The sequence below is a fragment of the Bidens hawaiensis genome, unplaced genomic scaffold, assembly GCF_021521415.1.
Source record: "Bidens hawaiensis isolate Kalapana, Puna unplaced genomic scaffold, B.hawaiensis_p1.1 tig00006534_1, whole genome shotgun sequence".
Taxonomy (NCBI): domain Eukaryota; kingdom Viridiplantae; phylum Streptophyta; class Magnoliopsida; order Asterales; family Asteraceae; genus Bidens; species Bidens hawaiensis.
This window is the reverse complement of record NW_027491439.1, coordinates 1,230,914-1,254,927: the sequence shown is the minus strand read 5'-3', so window position 1 is coordinate 1,254,927 and position 24,014 is coordinate 1,230,914. Positions and strand designations below refer to the sequence as shown.

The 24,014-nt window shown below is 41.1% G+C and overlaps 1 protein-coding gene across 1 annotated transcript; it reads left to right on the top strand.

Moving 5' to 3' along the window:
• The first annotated feature begins 20,510 nt into the window (after positions 1-20,510).
• On the top strand, positions 20,511-23,993 carry LOC143632858 (diphosphomevalonate decarboxylase 2-like). Its single transcript, XM_077101279.1, has 10 exons — positions 20,511-20,867; positions 21,517-21,715; positions 21,867-21,930; positions 22,221-22,284; positions 22,386-22,466; positions 22,597-22,683; positions 22,907-23,064; positions 23,155-23,203; positions 23,358-23,482; positions 23,585-23,993. The coding sequence occupies exons 1-10, from the start codon at positions 20,652-20,654 to the stop codon at positions 23,808-23,810; spliced, it is 1,269 nt and encodes a 422-aa protein (XP_076957394.1). The 5' UTR covers positions 20,511-20,651; the 3' UTR covers positions 23,811-23,993.
• Positions 23,994-24,014: the final 21 nt, after the last annotated feature.

Below are 24,014 nucleotides of genomic sequence, written 5' to 3'. Positions count from 1 at the left end.
TTATCAAAGATACAAACAAGTCTGATTTAGTTGTCTCAACTGAATCAAACCGGTAAAATTTAAAATTATAGCATGTAATTAAACAAATTACGTCTTGATTACTATATCATAAAGACGGACAAAACAAAAGGTACCAACTTCAGTCTAGTTTCCATTCATGTGTATTTTTCTTGTCAACTAATAGACATGTTTACTTGAATGACTTTTTTCTTTTTTTTTACTTGTATGACGTAGACCTCTTTTATCGAATAAATGATTTGTTTGATGATATATGGTATGAAACTTATGTTGGAAAAATATGCTAATCTACACCTGGATTATATAAATCATTACACCTTAGACTGAGGGGTGTTGGGGCTTCAAAGGGGGCGCTAGAGCCTAGAGCCCCTCCGCTCGCGCCCCCAGGCGCTAGTACCACACCACCATGGACGCTAGAGGGGCGCTAGAGGGGGCGGTGAGCATGGTAGCGGGAGAAGAGAGAGAGGAGGGCACAACTTTTGAGGGTTTTTCAACCGTTGGGGATTTTGACCAGCCGAAAAAAACAAAAAAAAATATTTTCTTATATAACTATACTCCATTTCACCCATTTTTATACCAAACTTCAAACCTTCACCCAAAATCAATTCATATTCTCAACTTTTTTTTAAAAAAATGGCTGGAAATTGGTTCCCAAACCTTGATTCAAATTATCTTGACGACGATTCATTGAACACGTTTATGGGTTTCTCACAGCACCAACCGATGTTTTATTCGGAGCCGCAAGAATCATCCGGCTTTCAACCATACAACACACAACCGTCTCCTAACTTTGTTGTTCCGGAGACACAAGAATCACAAGGTGAAGCTCCGGAACCAAAAAGACGCGTCCACCGGAAAAAACCAGTTGCAACGGACGGGTCGGAACCGGCTCCGGCTCCGACGACGAAACGGAAAACCACTCCGTGGTCATCGGATGAGAAGGAAGCCTTGTGTCGGGCTTGGATAGTCATTTCTGAGGATCGACATTGTGGTAATTGTTTTAACGTTTTTATTTTAGATTTTTAATAAAAAAGTTAAATGGAAATCTAATTTATTTATTCATTTTGCAGCCGACTATCAACAGAGAAAGATTTTTTTGGACAAAGGTTGGGGAGACGTTCCACATGCTCGTTGGGAGTATAGAGTGGAACGCCGATATGATTTCGGGTCGGTGGTCCGAAATCAGAAAATTTGTCGACTTGTTTACTAATCTTTTCAACAGGAACAGCGGTTGTATGAGACCAAGTGGCAGTGATGATTTGGCGGTTTACAATTTCACGGTCGAAGAGTGGAAGCAGGAGTGTTTGCGGAGGTATGGGGTGGTGAAGACGTGGGACGATTTAAAGTTGTGGGATAGGTTGAAAAAGTGTTCCAAGTGGGTTGAGCTGGTGGCGCCGGACTTTGATGCGGAAGTAGGGCCGAAACGGACTAAAACTAGTTCGTCTGGAGCGTATAGCACTTCAACCGGGTCGGATTGCCGCGTTAGATTCGACCTAAACATTGCAGAGGAGGAAACGTCTTCACCACCGAGGAGGCGGCCATTGGGAAGGGACGCCAAGGGGAAAAAACCGGCTGAGGGGGAAGCCGTAAACATCGCTAATCTTGTTGAATCCCTCAATAAATTCAACAAAACCATGGAGGTGGTCTCTTATGACAAAAAGAAAAAAACTCGAATGAGAGATTTGGACTTTCTTACTAGAGACTTCAGTCACCTCCACCCGGTCGATCAAATGCTAATGGAAAAGCAAAAGGAACGTATCCGAAAGAGGTTGATCGAAGAAGACCAAGCCGAAGAATAAGAAGAATGTTTCTTTTTAGTACTTTAATTTTTATTTTATTTTTTTTGTTGGTTTTTTAATTTTTAGTTATTAATGTATTTTTTTTATTAATGTTGTTTTTATATATTAATTGTGTTTTTAATTTACAACATAAAAAATGCCTCGTTTTTAGCAAAAAGAGCCGTTGGCTCATTATTAAATTAAAAAAAAAATTACTTCTATATATACCTATACAAATAAACAATCAAAACACACAACAATTATACACATTTCCTTCTAAAATCCTCTCAAAATTAACAAAAAAAAATGTCGTGGTTCTCGTCTGATTCCGACTCCTCCGAAGAGGATGATTTGCTTCTTCAAGTAGGGGGAGTTTTGACCGCAACCGTGGTGGATCTTTTGCAAAATCAAGCCCAGCAACCTCGAGTCCCGAGAGTTAGAGCACCACCTCGTGATCGTGATCGATCGGGTGCTAACGATACTTTGATTAGGCATTATTTTAGCCCTCTACTGGTATACGAGGAGTCGGATTTTCGAACTCGTTTCCGAATGAGCAGACAATTGTTCATGCGTATAGCAAGTGATTTAGAGGCACGGTATCCCTTTTTTCAACAAATGGAGGATGCTAGGGGTCTCCCCGGTTTTACCTCTCTTCAAAAATGCACGGCTGCTATCCGTCAATTAGCGTACGGCATTTCGTCGGACGCTTTGGATGAGTATTTACAGATGTCGAAAAGGGTTGCACGTGAATCCCTTCATTTTTTCTGCCAAGGTAAAAAACATTAATTTTAGTTTTTATTAAATATTTATTACATTTTTTAATATATATTATATGTTTATAGATTATTTTAATGCCTATAACTATAGATATATATATATACTTATATCGTATTTATATACGTAGGAGTCATATCGATTTACTCTCGGAGATATCTTCGTAAACCTACAATGTATGATATCCAACGCATACATGAGGTGCACGCAGAAAAACATGGTTTTCCTGGGATGCTAGGTAGCCTCGATTGTACGCATGTTGGATGGGCTATGTGTCCAACGGCCAGGCGAGGTCAGTTCCACCGTGGTGATCATGAAGGGCCGACCATTATACTTGAGGCGGCGGTGTCACAGGATCTTTGGTTTTGGCATGCTTTTTTTGGTGTTGCTGGGTCAAATAACGACCTTAATGTTATCGATCAGTCACATTTGATCAACGACCTTATCGACGGGGTTGAACCACCTCAAGCTTTTGTTGCAAATGGAGAACTCTTCAAGTACGGGTACTATCTGGTCGATGGTATTTACAACGAATGGGCTTTGTTAGTGAAAGCTTTTACAGATCCAATCGCCGATAAACGGAAGTATTTTACGAAGAAGCAAGAGTCTGCTAGAAAAGATATTGAAAGAGCTTTTGGAGTTCTGAAAAAACAATATCATGTGCTGGCGAACCCGATACGTTATTGGACTCGGGAGAGGATAATGGACGTCGTCTACACGTGTCTGATCTTACACAACATGACGTTAGAAGACGAGGGCAAAGCTATCTGCCAAAACTACCAAGGTGACATTCCGCCACAACCGTCCACAATCAGTGATCAGCAAAGACTTCATAACATAGCAAGTATCAAGAGCCGTGAGACACACGGAAATCTTCGACATGAGTTGGTTGAACATTTGTGGGCGAGGCGACCCGATGATCTTGTATTAGATTAGTGTTATTATTAAGTATTATTGTTTGTTTAATTTTTAATATGTTTTTTTTGTAATTTGAATTTTAGATATTAATGTGTTTTTTTATTAATGTGTGTTTTTTTTAATATTTTATGTGTTTTTTTAATAATATATTGTTTGAATATATTTATAAAAAAAATATAAAAAAAATTCGCTGGAGCCCCTCCACATCAGGGGCTCCAACACCCCCCTTATCCAGTTTCTCTCTCTGCCATACGTCATAATATTATTGGTTCTTGGCTCTGCAGGAGCCCCCACTGGAGCCCCTCCACACCAGGGGCTCAAACACCCCCCTTATCCAGTTTATCTCTCTGCCATACGTCATAATATTATTGGTTCTTGGCTCTGCTGGAGCCCCCACTGGAGTCTCACACTGTTCCAAGTAGAAGGGATTCATGGATTTTGTTATGCTATTTAGCTTATTTATTTCCAGTAGTAATCATTAATCAATACAAGAATTATAGTCATTTGACGTGTTGATTTTTAGTCTTAAGACTTAAGATAATTTAGAACAACATCAACGCCGGTTCATGAAGCCATGAACTAAGCTAATTTGCAGGGGGGGGAGGGTTCATATTTTTTGTGAAATTTACAGGTGATGGCTTAATATTGAGTTCTTTTAGGCAAAGAATTTTGGTAAAATTCCAGGTGAAAGTTTGATGTGAATTTAGTTCCAAAGAATATTACATAGGATCAATTTTCCCTTAATTCATTTTAGTAATCTTATGATATTAGTTATCTTTCTAGGCAATAACACTTTGATTGGGAAATCTGTTGGTGATGCATAACACTTCGATCGAGATAGTAGCATCGTTTCTTGCACCTACAGTCAGTGTGTGCATCTGTTACTGAAGAAGCGTGTATCGACTTACTTGTATACGATCAACGTTCCTCGGGTACGAGTGTGCTATATCACCGATGGTTTTCCGAGATGCGAGTTCTTCCACCTACAAAACGAACAGCACCGTGAGCTTACCCCTCAGAAAGGGACAGAGGGATCCTCTTTGGGGTAACCATCCGGTGTGAGAATCAGATATTGTAGGAGAGGATAATCAGGATGTGAAAATGAGTAAAGGACTTAGAATATATTTTCTTGCCTGCCTCCAACTGTGGAGGTGGTGTGGTATTTATAGTATTAGGGTTTCCAATGATTGGGCTCAGACCCAATTAGGGCCTTTTTGGCCTCCTCCTATTGCTTCGCGCCACGTGTACTTAGGACACCTGGTGCTTTTTCATTGATTATTCTCTGACCAAGGCATTTCACCTGACCCATGTGCCATCACGCGGTGGCACATGGGCTTTGCTGAGTTGTCCACCCTTCATTGGCAGCTGTCAACATCAGCACATTCTTTATTCCTTAAAAGATACCTTCTGGAAGGTTGTCTGATGAGTACAATCATGGTTATCCTTATCCTGATTTGGATTAGACTATTGTCTCATTTGTTGTGTGTCGCTTACGCGCGGCCTTTATGCGCCTATCCCGGGGATGCGCAAGGTCTTCTCTTTATTCTCACACTAAATGTGTGTGTTGTGTGCATATGTGATATGCGCCACGCGCAGATGTTTCATGCGCTTGCGCATATGTTTTGGCTTTGTGTCTTCATGACATCCTGATTTCAAGCCTCTTGTCTATATCTTGTGGGTTGACCCGCCCCGCTCGATGTTAAGGCGGGTGCATACCCCTTCAAGCCCCCCCAGTCTAATGTGTGTCTTGTCTCGCGCGAGCGAGGTAAGATAGATATTAGACTTAATAGTTTGCTTTTTCAATAGGGCTTGTTTTTTCTTTTTCTTTTCTTGTACGCGCGTTGCGCGAAATTCCATCCCTTTGGTTAAAACGAATCGTCAATGCACATGGTTGGTTGGTGTTGACATGCATCAGAGATGGAGACGTTATGTGTCAGACCTTTCGTGTGCTCGAGGTGCTACAGTGGCTTTCACGTCTCCTCATACCGTGTCAGGAACACGTGTCGCGCTTATGTTGACCTACGCCTGCGAGTGGGGGCGCGTGAGCGTAGATCTGATTATTACTTGTTTCTCTCTCTCTCTCCTGGGCCTATAAAACCAAACCTTTTGAACGGTTTTTTCTTCATCTCCACTGTCATTTTCAGAGCTTTTGCCTATCATTTACATTCCGATTAAGAGCTTTCGTCTTCGTCCCTGAATTCCGTGCTTAAAGTAACCATATTGTTCGATTCGCAATTGTATGTCTGATAACCCAGACACCACAATTTCCCCTAGTAAAGGCCGTGTAAAATCAGTGGTTATGTCTACTTTGAAGAAAACCGGCAAGGGTACTCGGGTTGCCGAGGCCTCGTCGGAGGAGGGAGGGAAGAACAAGGCGGTGAAGAGGTGGGATGAGATTCCCTGCAAGTTGAAACAACCTGATTTTGATAATCTCGTCGCCTCTCAGGGTTTTCTCCCTAAGTATGGTTGTCTGCTCCCGGCGACCGGGCAAACGGCTGCGGATCCTCCTGCCGGCTATATCTCTCTATATTCTCATTTTTTTACTCGCTGTAACCTTTGTCTTCCGATGACAAGGTTTATAGGTGCGCTCCTTCAATTTTATGGGATTCACATATCCCAAGTTCACCCTTTTGGGTTGGTGCGCATGACTCATTTTGAGTTTATGTGCAAAGCTCAGCGCGAAGAGCCTACTCCTCGCCGCTTTCAATATTTCTATAAACCAAAGGTTCAAGATTCTTGGTTTTCGTTTATTCCTAGCAGTCAGAAGGTTAAATGCTGTACTGTCACTTTTAAGAGCCTTCATGAGTGGACTGAGAAGTTTTTCTACGTCAAGGCTGGTGTGATTCCAATCCGTATGACTATGCGCGCGATCACTTTTGCGCCCGCGGATGACAATGTCCTTAAGAACCCAACGGGCACATGGGTTAAGAAGTTATCTGCTGAACCATCCCCCGCCAAGAATATTTGCGAGGAAGCGCTGGTGGGGGTTGGTATGAGCAAGAGGTGGACTGACAGCGAGACTGAGCCTGTCATCCGTGTTGATGGCTCAGGTGGGTTGTTTGTTTATTGCATTAATTCTGCGCGAGTATAATTCGTTTTGCTGATATCACTTGTCTTGTTTTATGCAGACAGCAAGGAATACACCCACGCCGCCTATGACAAGCATACGGAGGGTGGATCTGCTGCGCTGAACCCTGGGGAAACCGCCTTTCCTGATCGTTTTGACGATATGTTTATTCCTGTTGACTTAGAGTTTTGCCTTGACAGCGATGTGCCTGGTAAGCCTTTGTATTTGTGCTTAGGCCCTTAGAATACGAAATTTGGTTTTATCATTTCTGTTGCGCGTATTGTAGATGCGCTCGCTAATTATGAGTTAGAGCCTGTGGAAGAGGAAGGGAGGAGGCAGAAGCTGAAGCGCAAAAACTCAAGCGCAAGGCTAAAGGCAAAACTGGCGCAGGGGCCAGTAAAAAATAGAAAAAAGATGATGCCTCTGTTGCCCAGAATCTTCCTCCTACTCAAGTGAAGGGACTTGAGAAAACCAAGGGTTTTACTTCCAAGTTTTCCTCGTCTTCTTTGCCTCAAGGTGTGGGCAATCCTCCAGTCCACACGAGGTATGGTGCTGCCACCTCATCTCTGCGAGCGGCGGACAACGGAAGCGGTGCTGTGCTTGCTGTTTTGTCTTCTCCAACAGGTATACTTTGTTTATATTTTGTGGTTTTATGAGCGTGATTCCGATAGAGTTATTAATGAAGCTTTGTTCACTCAAATGTTTGTAGAGCCGGCAACGTTGGTGGCTCAACCTCAGGCGCAGCAAGGTGCCAAGGCTATGCCGAAGGTTGTTTTGAAGTCCTTTGTTTTGCCCTCAAAAAGGGGGAAAATGGACTTCATGGCGATGCTTAATTCGCGGACTGCGGTGCGCCAAGGTATTTATTGCGCTTTGATTGTCTGATTTTTTCCTTTAGTTCAAGTCATGAATCATTTCTCCTTGTTGGTTTTTTCATAGGAATTATAGCTGGCACACAAGCTGCTGGTGGCACTGCTAGCGCTGGTGCCGTCAGTTCTGCTCCTGCTCCAACAAGTACTGAATCTCCCCTCATTGGGATCACTAACGAGCAGGAGACTATTTTTCGTGCTGCTCTAACAGCGTCAAGACCTCCCTCACCTCCTCCTGCGCGCAGCCCTTCTCGTGAGACTATTTTTGATTCTTCCAAGTCGCAGGAGAAGAGACCTGTTATAGAGGATGATGAGGGTGTTAATTTTGAAAATTCTGATGGTGGCCGCGTAAGCCCTATAGCGCCACGAGATTTCGTGGCGCAGCCTTTTTCTCATGGGGCAGGCAGGAGCTCATCAGCTGGTGCTAATCTTTCTGCCGGTTCTCCCCAGGTATAAGTTTATTTTGCTTCGCTGTGCAGACTTCCAAATTAGTGTTTAGATAACTAAAACGTTCCTTTGCGTTGCTTTGTGTTTGTAGGGAGCCGATCACATATACCGCCCGAGCTGGAGTATCACTGAAGAGAGCTCATTCCAATCCTTGGGCGTATGTGAAGACTTTTGGGCTCACTCTGTTCCTCCAGCTGAAAGGAGGTTTCAAGAGGACCGCGCTCGCGTGGATTTGCTTAATGACCACCTTTTTGCTGGGTCTGCGTTTTTTGCTGCCTCCCAAGAGCTTCGCAATGATTATATAAAGGTACGTGATGCCCTTGCGGAGGCCAAGCTAGAGGCTAAGATTTCTGCTTGGAATCTTTCTGATGCCCGAGAGAAAGCTCTGAAACTCCAAGCAGAATTTAGCGAGAACCGGGCAAGTTTCAACGCTGCTTTTGTGAAGCGCGGGCTTGAGCTGCAAGCTGCGCGGGAGAAACTGCAAGTGGCAGAGGCAGATGCGGCCAAGTACGCGCGTCGAGCGCGTGACCTGGAGTTTGCAGTGGAGGCGCATGACCGAACTATCGCACGCAGGTTAATACTGAAAAATCTTTATTGGAGAGTGAGGTTGCGCGCCTGAAGAAAGAGCTCGATGATGCGCGAGCGGAAAAGAATGAAGCCTTGGCGGCAGCAGCGTCTGACAAAGAAGAGCTAAAACAAGCCAAGGAAACTGTTAAGTTGTTAAACTCTCAAATCCCTGCTCTTGAGACGTCTGTTTCTTCCCTCGCGCAGGACCGTCAATGGCTGATTTCACAAGGTGTGACTCGTTGCGCTTATGCCATGAAATACTCAGACGAGTTTCAGACCCTTGTGATGGACTGTAATGCGGCGTCGCGCTTGGTGGGTCGGGCTGAGGGGTTTAAGGATGGTTATGAATATGGCATGCTAAAGAAGAATCCATCCGACTACCCTTATCAGCTCGACGCTGTCTGCGCTGACATGGCTGAGGTGGGGGAGAAGTACTTGAATACTCCAATTCCCATCCTTGAGCAGGTATTTTAACCTTAATGAGTTTACTTGACTTATTTTCATAATCTTTTGTACTTATACTGTTCCTTGTGACTTGCAGATAGCCGCGCTTGCTGACCAGCCCGATCTTGGCGCTTTAAAGAAATTACTTGATGAATGTGAAGGGACTGGTGGCAATGATGATGGCGCGGGCAACGCTACCTCTGCCAGCGGCTCTGGCGTGGCCAAAGGACCTACTCCTGACGCTATCACGACAGAAGACGACTATATTCAAGACGAACAGCTTGATTATGGTATGTTTGGAGATGACGAGGAGCGGGCTGCGCCAGATGCTGAGGGAGGAATTAATGATGAGGAAGATGAAGAAGCTGATATTAACATAGAGACTTGAAAAGCCCTTCTTGTTTTTTTTTTTTTGTGTGTTTGTAGTTTTTACCTCATCATTTGTAAATTTGTAAACTTCTATGTTTCGGAATGAAATTTTGTTTTTCCCTTATTCGCATCTTGTGCATTCTCAATTCATCTCTTTATATTGCATGTGTGTGCTTGTTGAATATAAGGTATGCTTACACATTGAAACTTGAACAAGGTTGTAAGGAAATTATTTTTACTTAATCCTTAACAGTTGTCATATTTCAAGTTATTTTGCGATATTCTGAATATGCTGACACGTGCCTTGGTATTTCATTATTCCTCTTTTGCGCGACGTTATCGTGCATTTATTATAGGGAATTATGAATGAGTTTTTTAGCCTTTACGTGTCAGTATGTGTTACTCTGCCTATATCCATTATAATCCCATGCGCGGCCCCGACCTGAGACCTTAACAACTATGCTTTGGCATGTGCTTTGCCTTAGTTGTGCTTAGGTATTTTTATGGTCCAGCTGCGCAATACGTAGGATGGATGCTATGAGTAATTTGAGCTAAGGCTCATATTATTGGGCTAAGGCCTTGACGTTTTAGAGTTAAAACTCGTTAACGCGTCTGAGCTTGAAGCTCGCGCATGTATGTTTTACTTCGTTTTATTTTTAGTTTGATGTCAATACAATGTTGTCATATTGCTCAAAGTTAATAAAGGGAAGTGTGAAACATGTATGCAAAAGGTAGTAGAACGCATATTAAGAAAAAATAGAGCGTATCATTATTCATAATGGCTTAAAAAGCCTTGATTACAAACTTGACAACTTTTACATGAAACATTTTCTAAGTTGTGTTGTGTTCCATGTGTGCGGGATCTTCTTTCCATTTAAATCTTTTAAAGCGTATGCGCCTTTTCCCAATTCTTCCGAGACTTGATAAGGTCCCTCCCAGTTGGGAGACATCTTTCTCGGGGGTATTGCGCGACTAGCTTCATTGTTCCGAAGGACAAAATCATTCTTCTTGAAGTGGCATTATTTCACGCGCTGATTGTAGTATTTTTCTAGCTTTTTCTTGTATTTGGCTTCACTGATGATAGCCGCCTCTCTGCGTCCCTCAAGTAAATTGAGATCCAACCTCCTTTCTTGCTCGTTATCCGTCTTACTCATCATAAGCACTCTATAGGATGGGCATCCAATCTCTGCTGGAATCATAGCCTCCGTTCCATAGGTTAGGCTGAACGGGGACTCGCCATTGCTGGTTTTGCTTAATGTCCTGTGCGCCCACAGGACATTAGGTAACTCCTCGACCCATGCATGGGACTCTCCCTCCAACCTTTTCTTCAGCCCATTCAGCAAGCTTTGGTTCGCGCATTCCACTTGGCCATTCCCTTGAGGGTGGTATACTGAAGTGAAGACCTGATTAATGTGCAATTCCTTGAACCAACTGGATATCTTCCTGTCAGTGAATTGTTTTCCATTGTCGCTCACGATTTCCATGGGCAGGCCAAAACGGCATACGATGTGGCTCCAAATAAATTGCTTCATTGCCTCGGCTGTGATTTTTGCCAGTGGCTTGGCTTCAACCCATTTTGTGAAATAGTCTACTGCCACTACCAAAAACTTTACTCGCCCTGGCGCTTGTGGTAAGGGACCCACAATATCGATTGCCCACTTGTGGAAAGGCCATGCAGAGGTCACCGGAATCAAGTTGTTCTTTGGCGGCATGGTATTTGGCGCATAGCTCTGACACGCTTTGCATTTTTGGATCTCTTTTAACGCGTCCAAGTACATGCCTGGCCAATAGTAACCTGCGTTCATTGCCTTGGCGATCACCATGCGCGGGCCAGCATGTATTCCACAGATTCCTTCGTGTATCTCTCTGATCACAGAGCTTGCTTCCTCAGCGTCTAGGCATTTCATGAGTGGTCCAAGATAAGAGCGTCGATATAACGTACCATCGAGCATTTCGTAGTTCTGCGACTTGTGTCTTATCTTCCTCGCCTGTGCGCGATCGTCTGGTACCTTTCCCTCTTTCAAGAATTCCATTATTGGAGTTATCCATGATGAAGGTGTTGTATGAATTACAAGAACAGACTTCGCTCCCACTGACGGGTTGCTCATTACTTCCACCCTGACATCTTTGCCAAAATGATCGAAGCTGGTTGATGCCATCTTGCTTAGCGCGTCGGCAGACTTATTTTCACTGCGCGGAATGTGTATGATTCTGAAAAATTCAAATTGTTCGGTGAGTTTCTTCGCCTGCTCTAGATACAGAAGCATGGTGTTCTCCTTGGCATCATAAAGGCCATTGACTTGTGCTGCTACCAGGTATGAATCTACATGAGCCTCTAGCTTTTTAACTCCGAACTTGTGCGTGATGCGCAAACCAGCCAGCAGGGCTTCATACTCAGCTTCATTGTTGGTGCTCTTGAAATCCAACCTGATTGCGTAAGTATACTCATGATTTTTTGGATCCACCAGTTTGAGGCCTGCGCCGGACCCTTCGTTGTTTGAAGCTCCATCAGTGAATAATCTCCAAACGTTTTCTTCATTATTGGCTTGTGGAGGGTCTACTTCGCGCTGAGCCTCTTCGACTTTTCCTTCAGGGATTTCTGCGATGAAATCAGCTAAGACTTGTCCCTTGATTGCTGGACGAGGCTTATAGGTGATCGTGTGCTCCCCTAATTCCAGCGCCCATTTTGTCAGCCTTCCTGAGAGCGCGGGACGTCGCAAGACTTGCTGGATGTTGTAATCAGTCAGGACTTCAATAGCATGACCATTGAAATATCTGTGAAGCTTGCGCGACGCATGCGTTAGTGATAAAATTAACTTTTCTATGATGGTGTAGCGCGTCTCAGGATCTGTCAGCACCCGACTTACATAATAAATTGGTGTTTGGATTCCCTTGCGATCCACCAATAATACTGCGCCAATGGCGCGCTCTCCTGCTGACAGGTACAACGTTAAAGTTTCACCAGGTAGTGGAGCTGTGAGCGCAGGCAGATTTATCAGACATTCTTTTATCTCACTGAAAGCTTGCTCGGCCTCAGGCGTCCACTTGAATTGGCTTTTCTTTAAGCAATTTCTCAATGTGTTAATGAATGGGGTAGATTTGCTTGCATGGTTTGCTAGGAACCTGTTAATTGATACCAATCTACCATTCAACTTTTGAATTTCCTTCATGGTGGATGGCGAGGGCATGCCGAGGATAGCCTCCACCTTCTCTGGGTTCACCTTGAAACCATCCTTGGTGACCATTACGCCGAGAAATTTCCCTTCTTCCACGCCGAATGTGCATTTGCCCGGGTTGAGCTTCATGTTTACTTCCTTTAGGCGCCGAAGGGTTTATTCGATGTCTTTGAGCATTTGTTTTTCCTCCCTGCTTTTAATCACCAAATCATCCACGTAGACTTCTAAGTTTTTTCCAATCTGCTCGTTGAAAATTGCATCATGAGTCTTTGGTAAGTGGCTCCTGCATTCTTCAAACCAAAGGGCATTTTTGTGTAACAGAAAACACCCTTGTCAGTTCTGAAAGCAGTCTTGTCTTCATCCTGTGGTGCCATTTGAATTTGGTGATAGCCCTTATAGGCATCCAGGAAACATTTGAGCTTAAATGGCACCACAGAGTCCACCTTCATGTCAATGTTTGGGAGGGGGTAACAATCTTTTGGACACGCCTTGTTGAGGTCCTTGAAATCAATGCACATTCTCCTTGACCCATTGCTCTTCTTTACCATCACAGGATTGGCTACCCATGTTTGATATCGTATTGGGCGAATGATATTCGCGCGCAGTAGATCTTCTACTTGCTCATTCATGGCCTCTGTCTTCTCGTTTCCCATGACTCTTTTCTTTTAAGCAATTGGCTCCACGGACTTGAATGTGTTGAGAGAGTGCTGCGCCAGGTCTCGCGGAACCCCAGTCATATCCATGTTGCCACGCGAAGACTGACATATACGTTGTGAGCAATCTTTTCATTCTCACTCTTGTGTCATCTGATATCGTAGCTCTGATTGTGATTGTTTGTTCTGGGAATTTTGGGTTGAGAATCCATTCCTCTGGCGCGTTGTTTGCCACTGGAAGCTTAATTCTCCCCTCTCGAGGTATACTTATTACTGTGCATAAATGATCTCGGTACACAAATGTTACTCCTGTTGGTGTTAGGAACCCCAACGCGCCATGCGCTGGTGACGGTATGGCGTTGAATTGGGCAATCGTTCCTCTACCCAAGATCATACTATGGCATGAAGTGGTGGGCAAGACCAGGAAGTTGACAATTTCAGCTCGCTTGTGCTTCTCATCCCCCATAGTTAGTTCGAATTGTATCTGACCTAGGGGGTGAATAATTTCGTTTGAGACACCCGAGATTGGTGCATTCACAACTTCGAGCCTTGTTTGGTCTGCTGGATCCAACTTCCTGAAACATTGCTCATACATGATGTCTGACTCACTACCGGTGTCCACCAGGACTCTTGACACCTCATAATGAGCGATGTGTGCAGTGATGACTAGAGGACTGCTGATAGACGGGTCTCCTCTGATTCTCGGAAAGATTACTTGTTGCCCGCGCCAATCCCCTTGGATTTGCGCGCTTCTCTTCCTCGATCCTTGCCCTTGCCTTCTTCCTTCAGCTACACAGATTCTTTTGAATTTTTTACTGGCTGAGGCTCCGTCTGGTTGTTCGTTCTCTGGTCTTGGATTTTTTACCAGGTGAGCCAACATGCCTGATTTCACATCTTTTTCGATCGCATCCTTCAAATGATGGCATGCATCGGTGTTGTGCCTTGTGGATTTGTGAAACTCACAATATTTGCCACTGTTAGGTGGTCTCTTATGGAGTAATGGCCTTGGGTTTTTAAACTGGACATTCTCTGTGCTTAACACTTGCGAGGGTGTTTTTGTGAGGGGAGTCCATATTCTTGGTAGAGGTCTGTTAGGCTCTCTGCCGCCTTTCTTCTTGTCACCTTCTCCGCGATTAAGAATGTCTTTTTGGGGTCGGGGTGAACTTTGTTGCGCTTGCTTTTCTGCAGGAGAATAATTGGTTTGTTGCAACCTGGACCATACGGAGTTTTGTTTGCCCCTCCTTTCATTGTTGCGTGGTGCTTCTGTTTGATGCCCTTTATCTCTTGCTCTGTCTTGGGCAATTTGTTTTTCATTTCGCGCGAAGATTCGCGATGCTTCCATAAGCTTAGCCCAAGTGGTTGGCATGCCTTCTTTGCTTACGAGAGCTCTGCGGAGTTGATCACTGTGCGCACCTTGTATAAAGGCCACGCGCAAGAGTTGTTCAGTGATGCCTCCAATTGCAAGAGATTCCTGATTGAAACGAGTTATGTAGTCTTCAATGGTTTCATCATTCCTGCGTACGCAGTGCATGATGTCATCGGGGTCGCGCGTGTGTCTGCGCTGCTGTACAAAGTGAGCCTGGAACTTTTCCAATAGCTCTTCGAACCCATCGATTTGTCCTGTCGGCAAGCTTTCGAACCAGACACGCGCTGCACCCGTGAGGCAGCGAGCAAACATGTGACACCATGTTGGCATCGTCCAGCTTTCTAAGTTTCCAGTGTTATAAAAACCTTGTAAGAAATCATCTGGATCTGTTGTACCATCGTACTTGCCTAAACCACTTGGCATCTTGGTTTTGTGTTGAATGGGAGCCTTCGCAATGCGCTCAGCTAATTTTGAATGTTTTACCAAGATGGTTGGCCTATATGGTGTGGTTACGTCCACTTGCCCTTTCGCTTGTGGGTTGTATGGTGTGTATAAATCCATATCAGCTTTGGCTCCAGGTGCTATGTGCATGTGTGCGCGAAGCTGTGAACCTCCTGCATGAGTATCTCGCGTCTTCTTCATGCTGTGCACTTCTTCCTCATCACTAATATCAGCTTGTTCGGTGTGAACAGAATGACCGTCTTCCAGCGCGCGCGTCTTTTTTGTTGTTGCCTGAATGGTTTGTTTATCAAATGCGAGCCTTTGTGTTAAATCGGCTAACTTTTTGTGTTTTACCAACTCATTGTATTTGTCCATTAAACGCCGTTGGTCGTTTATGAGCCATTCTTTAGGGTCATTGGTTTCAACTTCCAGGCCCATTGGTCCTTTTTGTTTTGTACCAGTCAGATTTTGAAACGTGAGATCGTCTGGGGGAGTTTCAGTTTGACTATGAGGTGTTGTGTTGAAGGGATGGTTACTGGTGGTGCGCGCAGTGTCACGCGGCGCCCTCAGAACCTGATGTCCCTCATTAACATCCTCAAGCTCATTATCCTCCAGAACTTGATCGTTGTTTCGAATACCGGAAACCATGGTGAAGATTTTCAGAGAGAAAATTGATGAAATAGTGGTTTTGTTGCCGTTGTAACAGGTGATGGCGCCAATGAAGAAGCGTGTATCGACTTACTTGTATACGATCAACGTTCCTCGGGTACGAGTGTGCTATATCACCGATGGTTTTCCGAGATGCGAGTTCTTCGACCTACAAAACGAACAGCACCATGAGCTTACCCCTCAGAAAGGGACACAGGGATCCTCTTTGGGGTAACCCTCCGGTGTGAGAATCAGATTTTGTAGGAGAGGATAATCAGGATGTGAAAATAAGTAAAGGACTTAGAATATATTTTCTTGCATGCCTCCAACTGTGGAGGTGGTGTGGTATTTATAGTATTAGGGTTTCCAATGATTGGGCTCAGACCCAATTAGGGCCTTTTTGGCCTCCTCCTATTGCTTCGCGCCACGTGTACTTAGGACACCTGGTGCTTTTTCATTGATTATTCTCTGACCAAGGTATTTCACCTGACCCATGTGACATCACGCGGTGGCACATGGGCTTTGCTGAGTTGTCCACCCTTCATTGGCAGCTGTCAACATCAGCACATTCTTTATTCCTTATAAGATACCTTCTGGAAGGTTGTCTGATGAGTACAATCATGGTTGTCCTTATCCTGATAAGATACCTTTTGGATTAGACTATTGTCTCATTTGTTGTGTGTCGCTTACGCGCGGCCTTTATGCGCCTATCCCGGGGATGCGCAAGGTCTTCTCTTTATTCTCACACTAAATGTGTGTGTTGTGTGCATATGTGATATGCGCCACGCGCAGATGTTTCATGCGCTTGCGCATAGGTTTTGGCTTTGTGTCTTCATGACATCCTGATTTCAAGCCTCTTGTCTATATCTTGTGGGTTGACCCGCCCCGCTCGATGTTAAGGCGGGTGCATACCCCTTCAGTTACAAAACTTAAGCCAACTATAATATCTGATTTATTTGTATCACAAAATTAGACTTGGCATTATGCAATGTTTTTTTTTTCAAAATATATTCACCAAGTGTGTTTTCATGGACAGAAGCAAGTAATAACTGCAACTGCTACAGATACACTTCAAACAGATCCAGTAAAAATATCACTCCAGGATTGCTTAGCTTGCAGGTAGCACAATGGGAATGTAGCATGGATCTGTCATCGAAGCTGTCAAAGGTTCACCTTTCATCTTCTTAATGCTATCTTTAGTTTCAAATCATCCCATTTAATTATATGGTTTTTTAGGGCTAATGGGCCATGGTTAATTGTTCTGCCTACCGTTAATTACTTAATTACTTTGCCTACTGTATGTATTTTAACCAATTCATATAACTTGAGTTTTACTATGATTCATATTAATGTTAATTTTTCATTTCAAACTAGAAACAAATTCAAGAAACTTTTTATTCTCATGGTTAATTTCAAGTAAAATTTTATAGCCGTCGTATTTTTTAAGGTTTTTAGGCCCGTTTTGCATTTTATTTTGTAAACATTCACCGGGCTCGGTTTACTGTAGGTTTTCATATACCCAAACTCGGTCTGAGAACAATTATTCCAGGAATTGATGACTGAAGGAAGAACAACATGCAAACGATAGGGTCAGTCCGTAATGTGGGTAATTTAGGGTCGGATTTTCGGTGGGAATGCCAGTTTTTTGCTCACCCCTACAATGTTGTACTAAATGATCAGTGCTCGATAAAAGGTAAACTATGTATCACTTATTTGATTTTAGGTTGTCATTTTAATGCGATCACTATATTTGCTTTGGTAGAAGTTAAAAATAACAATAAGCTGTGTTTGCAGCATTGGAATGACTCACTCATGTGTTTTCTTGGGTATGCGAGAATCGAGGCGGTTTTGCAATTTTAATTCCAAATTTCAAGGTCGTTATCAAAAGGTTTTAAATTTTAAAGATCAGTATGCATGCATTCATGATGTTTGATTGCTATTAGCATATTAATGTTTCAATTTTAAACTTCTGCTAACATTAACATGGTGAATGTTCAATGTTCCATTTATGAAAAAGCTTTTCTGGCTGGGGTTAATAATTATCGCATAACTTTTAGGCAACACAATTCTGATCATTAGTTTTTTTAATGATTTTGGTTATTTTCTTTTAGACTGACCCATTTTCATCCGAATCTATTTTGACCCAAACCTATTTATGTGATTATTAGGGCCATCTCAAATTAGTCAACGGGTCATAATCACAACGGTTATGAAAAAAATGAGTTTGTGTCAAAACGGATAATTTATAATAAACGTATCATTTTGGTTGATGCAAACCTTTTTTTTACCGGAACCAGACTAACTTCTTTGGCCCATTTTAATGTGAACATGTTTTTACCCTGTTAACCGATACATTATTTTGACTTTGAACCTCTTGGCACAGGTTTGAATTTATATTATCTAAGTTTGAGCATTGAAGACATAGTTAAGGAACACTAACACATCAAGAAATCTGAAAACTGCAATCTTTTATTACTTGATATATTTGCAGATTCTTTTATTTTGTTTTTTTTATGTTTTTTTCTAGCTCTGTAAACTATTGATTTATTTGAGTGCTATGTTACATTGTTTATACACAAATGTTTTTGTTTTATAATGTAAATAAGAAAAATATTTATGTAATTATGACATTAAAAAGCCCGTCCACCGGACAGGTATAAAACTAGTTAAGTTATGATTTTAGCTTATGATCCCTCTATCCCTAACAAATACGCCTACATGTATGATTGTTCATCTTTTCCTATTTGTTCACATATAATCATTACAAGATTTGATAATACCGATTATTTTAAACATAAGTTGTTATGATGTAAGATCATGCGTAGTGGGGCGCTTTTCTCACCCAAAATGCCCTCAAAGCGTCGGGGACATCATGTGGGGGACGCTTCCCACGAAACGCCGGAAGGGGGAGAAGAAGGGGAAGCTTATTGGTTGCTTTATTTGTTTTTTTAATATAAAATAATAATAAAGTAATGATTTAAGGGGCTTCATCCACTACACCAATTTGTTGTAAAACGCCCATATGATGACGAAACGCCACACGACAAAAAATGTTCACATAGGGGCTCCCTCCGCCACACATGGTCTAATTGTTGTGGGTTTCCTCCTTACGATGTTCTTGGGTGAGTCAAGTATGGAACTTCAAAGTTATTATGAACGGTTAACATCCTGTATGTGGGTAGTTAAAAAAATAATTAATATTCTTTTTTTCTTCTTCTTTTTAGGAAAAGGAAAGAAAGTAAAGATGTTTTTCTTAATATGTAAATACTAATTTATTTAGTATGTTTTTCTTTCTACGAAGTGTCAAAGATGGACTGCAATTTCCAGTATTTTGAATTATACAAGCTACCTAGTAGTCCAAGTGATGGGGCTTCTTTTCACTATAAATATCCTTTTAGCTCTAATCCAAATAATGGAATAATGGTTCCAGAAGAATAATGAGTGGTCATACATCCAAATAATAAAATATTAGTGGCCAAAGCATAAAAATATAACTAGTTACTAGGAATAGTGTAAAACTGATATTAGTGGCCAAAGCATAAAAATACAACTAGTTACTAGGAATAGTGTAAAACTTATAAGATATATATACTTTAATTCTAATTGTAAACTGGTTATCTTGGATCAACAATTTAGTTTTAGTAAGCTTGAATGCCACTCGTGTTTTTAAACCGTTAGACATGTCAACCAAAACACAATATGTTTATTAAACGAGTCAATTAACCGGCCCAGTTCTTCTATTTATATATCTTTATCAAGTTCGTGTTATGTCAAACATTATCATCCCTATCTTTGATAATGGAACTATATTAAAGCTAACATAGCATTTAGTTTTGTGTTGACATGACACGTTTAGCATGACTACTCAACCTGAACATGACGCACTTATCTAAACTTGCCATTTACTTAAATACTAAGACAAACATGTACAATCAAGCTAGCATGACTACATCTAACTAGTTCAATAACACAACACCTTTAGCTCGCTTACATATTAGCATTTCAATAACATGAATGAAACAACACATTAATATGATTACACGACTCACTTAGACATAAAAAAGTAACAACCCATGAAATCCTTAACAAAGTATGTCATCCATTACATAAGGCAATTTAACTAATTATAAGGTTAAACATCTATGCCATCTTGTTAACCCATATAAACACCGTTAGTTAAATGTGTTATTCTCAAACCTGCATAGAAAAATTTTAAACGTTTCACCAATCTCTCAACCCGTTTATCTCAAACCCTAACTTGTTTACCTTCACGTTAACTAAAAACGCATATTTCGACCCCATGCCAAGTAAAAATTTTCATTTCAAGAGAATAACACTTTGTTCCCGAGTTTTATTTAACAAGAGAAAATAAAGGAAAGGAAATCAGGAGAGAAAAGAAAGGAAATGGAAAAAAATGTGATTTCATTTTGTGTTTATGAGTTTAAATGAAAAAAAAAAGAAATTAAACATATTTTATGTTTCCAAGATAAAAGGTTTAGAGAAAATTAAATAATAAAACACTCCAACATGCCAAAAAGATTATGTTTACTCGTTGTGTGCACCAAGTCGAAGTATTGTGACGATGAGGTGCTAGTTAAGTTTGATTAAAAGTAGAAAAATGAACAATATATGTGAACTGATATAGATAAGATGAGTTCAAGATAGTAATTGTAATTATAGCTCTTTTCATTTCCATCCGATTCCTTCCTATTTACTATTTAGAACTTTTTCTTTCTCTCACACTTTCCTTTCACTTTCTTTTCTCTACTGAAGTTAACATAGGGTAAAAATTTGTCCATAATATGAAATAACAAAAACCATTGTGTCGAAAGTTTAAAAACAGAAAGTAATTAACAGCTACCAAACTGGGCCCACTCCACTCTTGCTGAAACAAAACTATCATCAGTCAGTCGTCAACGGTGGGTAGGGTACCTTCAACCTCTTCGTATAAATATAAATATAAATATAAATAACCACCTACACACTCACTGTTCTCCTTCAACTCTCAATATCTATAAACCCTAATTTCACTCCCAATTGCTCTAAATATATATAAACTATAAACTTCAGATCTTCAATCTATTATTATTATTATTATTATTATTATTTCAACAATACAATGGGAGGTGAAGCTGCGAAATGGATACTGATGACGACAGCACGGACGCCGACGAACATAGCCGTGATTAAGTACTGGGGGAAACGAGACGAGACGTTGATATTACCGATTAATGATAGTATTAGTGTCACTCTCGATCCGACTCACCTCTGCACCACCACTACTGTCTCTGTTAGCCCTAGCTTTGATCAGGATCGCATGTGGCTCAATGGCAAGGTATGATTAGTTGCATCTTATATTTTAATTCATTGTTTGTGATTTAATTCAAGTAATTCTACTTTTGCTTCGGAGAAAACGAGGTACTTTAATCACTCCCAAAAATTGATATTTTATTAAACTTTGATTAACATCCCTTGTTATACGGGCGGTGTATGAGGTTATACGGGTCGTATAGGATTTGAATCGCAAACCGAATTCAACGGTGGATCGGATCCAAGCTGAACCGGATCGAGTGAATTCGGTTACACTATTCGGATTGGACTCGGATGCAAAATCGAATTTGGATCCAGATCCGGAGATTTTGCCCACCTCTAATCGCATAAGTCGGTTTTAGTAATGTTATACAGGCATATAACTTCTGCGGGCCACCTTAAACGATTTATATAACAGCTCGTGTAAAGTCTTAGTTATAGTTTCATAAGGGCCCATATAACATTTTGCACAGCTCATGTATCATATGGGCCGTATAATACGTGGAAAATGTTATACAGCCAGTATACCATGACAGCAGTGTGTATATACTATGTCGGTGGTGTGCGTATAGCATGGCCCTTTGGTAATATGCAAGTTCAAATTCATCAATCATTCTGTTTATTTTTTTTCTGAATTGTGGTGTTTTTTTGCTACTTTTTGATGGTTAATGTAGGAGATATCTCTACAAGGAGGTAGATTCCAAAGTTGTTTGAGAGAGATTCGAGCGCGTGCCCAAGATGTAGAAGATAAGAAGAAAGGTGTTCATATCAAGAAAGAAGATTGGCAAAACCTTCGTCTGCACATTGCTTCACACAACAATTTCCCAACAGCTGCTGGTCTGGCTTCTTCAGCTGCTGGTCTTGCTTGCCTAGGTAAAAATTGCATACTTGCAGCCACATTAAATTGTCCACTCGATACCAATTGCAACCACATTAAATAGTTATCATTTACCACCTATGTTGGTTGAAAATATAAATTTTTTTCTATACAATTACAAATAAATATTTTTTTTTACTTGTGCAGTTTTTTCTCTTGCCAAGCTGATGAATTTGAAAGAAGATAACAGCCAACTTTCTGCTATTGCTAGGTACTCTTCTTTTTTCCAGTTTTTATAAGGCGGATGGTAGTGGCCTCTAGGGTTTGTATATTATTATTTATTATTATTTTTATTGTTATTATTATTATTATTAATTTATTATCACTTGTAATGCCTCAATGAGTGAATTCGTGTTATTTTCTACTTTTCCTAAGATATAATGTAGTCGAACACTTAAATGTTTGTATCTTTATATCGGTTATATGTTGTTGTGCTCACTTGGAATTTATGCAAGTGTATATTGATGACAACAATTGTTATAATGTATAAATTATATGCAGGCAAGGTTCAGGTAGTGCATGCCGCAGTTTATATGGTGGATTTGTCAAGTGGGACATGGGTAAAGTAAGATTTCGTGTTTGAAAGTTATAGCTTCTTCTACAAAAAGTGTTTTCATTATGGGACCAAATATTCTTACTAAGATTTCTATTCTATATTGGTTGTAGGAGGATAATGGAAGTGACAGCCTTGCTATTCAACTTGCAGATGAGAAACATTGGGATGAACTTGTAATTATCATTGCTGTGGTATGCTATCTGTTTTTTCTTGTTGAACTTGTAACTTATTTTTCCTTCATTGTTAGTTGATAAATTTATATTATGTAATAGGATGATGTTTATCTTTTCATCATGGTAATGGTGCTTCTGATGCTTATAGGTAAGTGCCCGACAGAAGGAAACCAGTAGCACCTCAGGCATGCGTGATACTGTCGAAAGTAGTGCACTTATCCAACATAGAGCCAAGGTACATCAATACTCCCGGTCTCCCGTTAATCATTCATGATCATAAAAATCACATTGCTTTTGTACTTATAATAATCTTACTGTTTTTGTGGTGAATATAAATATATAATTTTACTATTCTATTCTTATGGTTTATTGATTAATTTTTTTTTTTTTTGGAATTTCTAATATTTATGCACTTAAAATATATAATATTGTTAAACTTTCTACTTCTATTGTGATAGGAAGTTGTGCCAAAGCGCATAGTTCAAATGGAAGAAGCCATACGAAACCGTGATTTTCCGTCTTTTGTGCGGCTAACCTGTACCGACAGCAATCAGTTTCATGCTGTCTGCCTTGACACTTACCCCCCTATATTCTACATGAATGACACATCTCATAGGCAAGTTTCTAGTTCTGTATACTAGCTTTAATCGTGGATCAGCACTGCAAGAAACCAAGAACAATAAGTTAAATGGTTATATTATTGCAGGATAATCAGCGGTGTCGAGAAATGGAATCGTGCAGAAGGAACACCTCAGGTCCGGGTTCTTTTCTAAACCTATTAAATTATGTAAAACACCCCTCCAAACAGACCACACGTATACATACATCTAAATCTTTGCCTATGCATGTATGTATATGTATAATATTTAGAACGTGTGGAGTGAGGACTAACTTCGAGAAGCTGTGCAGGTGGCGTATACCTTTGATGCAGGGCCAAATGCGGTTATGATTGCACGCAACAGAAAAACTGCAGCACTTCTGCTCCAGAGGCTGCTTTACAACTTCCCTCCACATACCGATACTGATTTAGATAGGTATGATAATGATAACTGTTTTTGACTCTTGGTACAATAAGCTTTATGTAATCTGTCTGATAAGTGATAAGTACTACTATTTTTCCTCTTATGACTCGACAGCTACATAATTGGGGACAAGTCTATACTAAAAGATGCTGGGATTAAGGATATGAAGGATGTGGAGGCGTTGACCCCTCCCCCAGAAGTCAAAGATAACATTCCATATGCCCAGAAATCAAAGGGAGATGTTAGCTACTTCATCTGCACGAGACCTGGAGGCGGCCCGGTTGTGCTGTCTGATGAAACTCAGGCTCTCCTGGGCCCACTCACTGGCTTGCCCAAGTAAGAAAGAATTGCATTTTAAAATGCTTATTTCCTTGCGTCTTATTCATTTTTCTAATGCTTTTTTTCTGAAGATTTGAGTATTTTAGAATGAGATTTGTATGGAGCTGTGTAACAATACATTGTACCCATATTTAGAATTATGTACCCAAAACATGTTAACTGAATAAATTGTTTTTCTTCCTGACTTCTTTTTATTAATGACCGT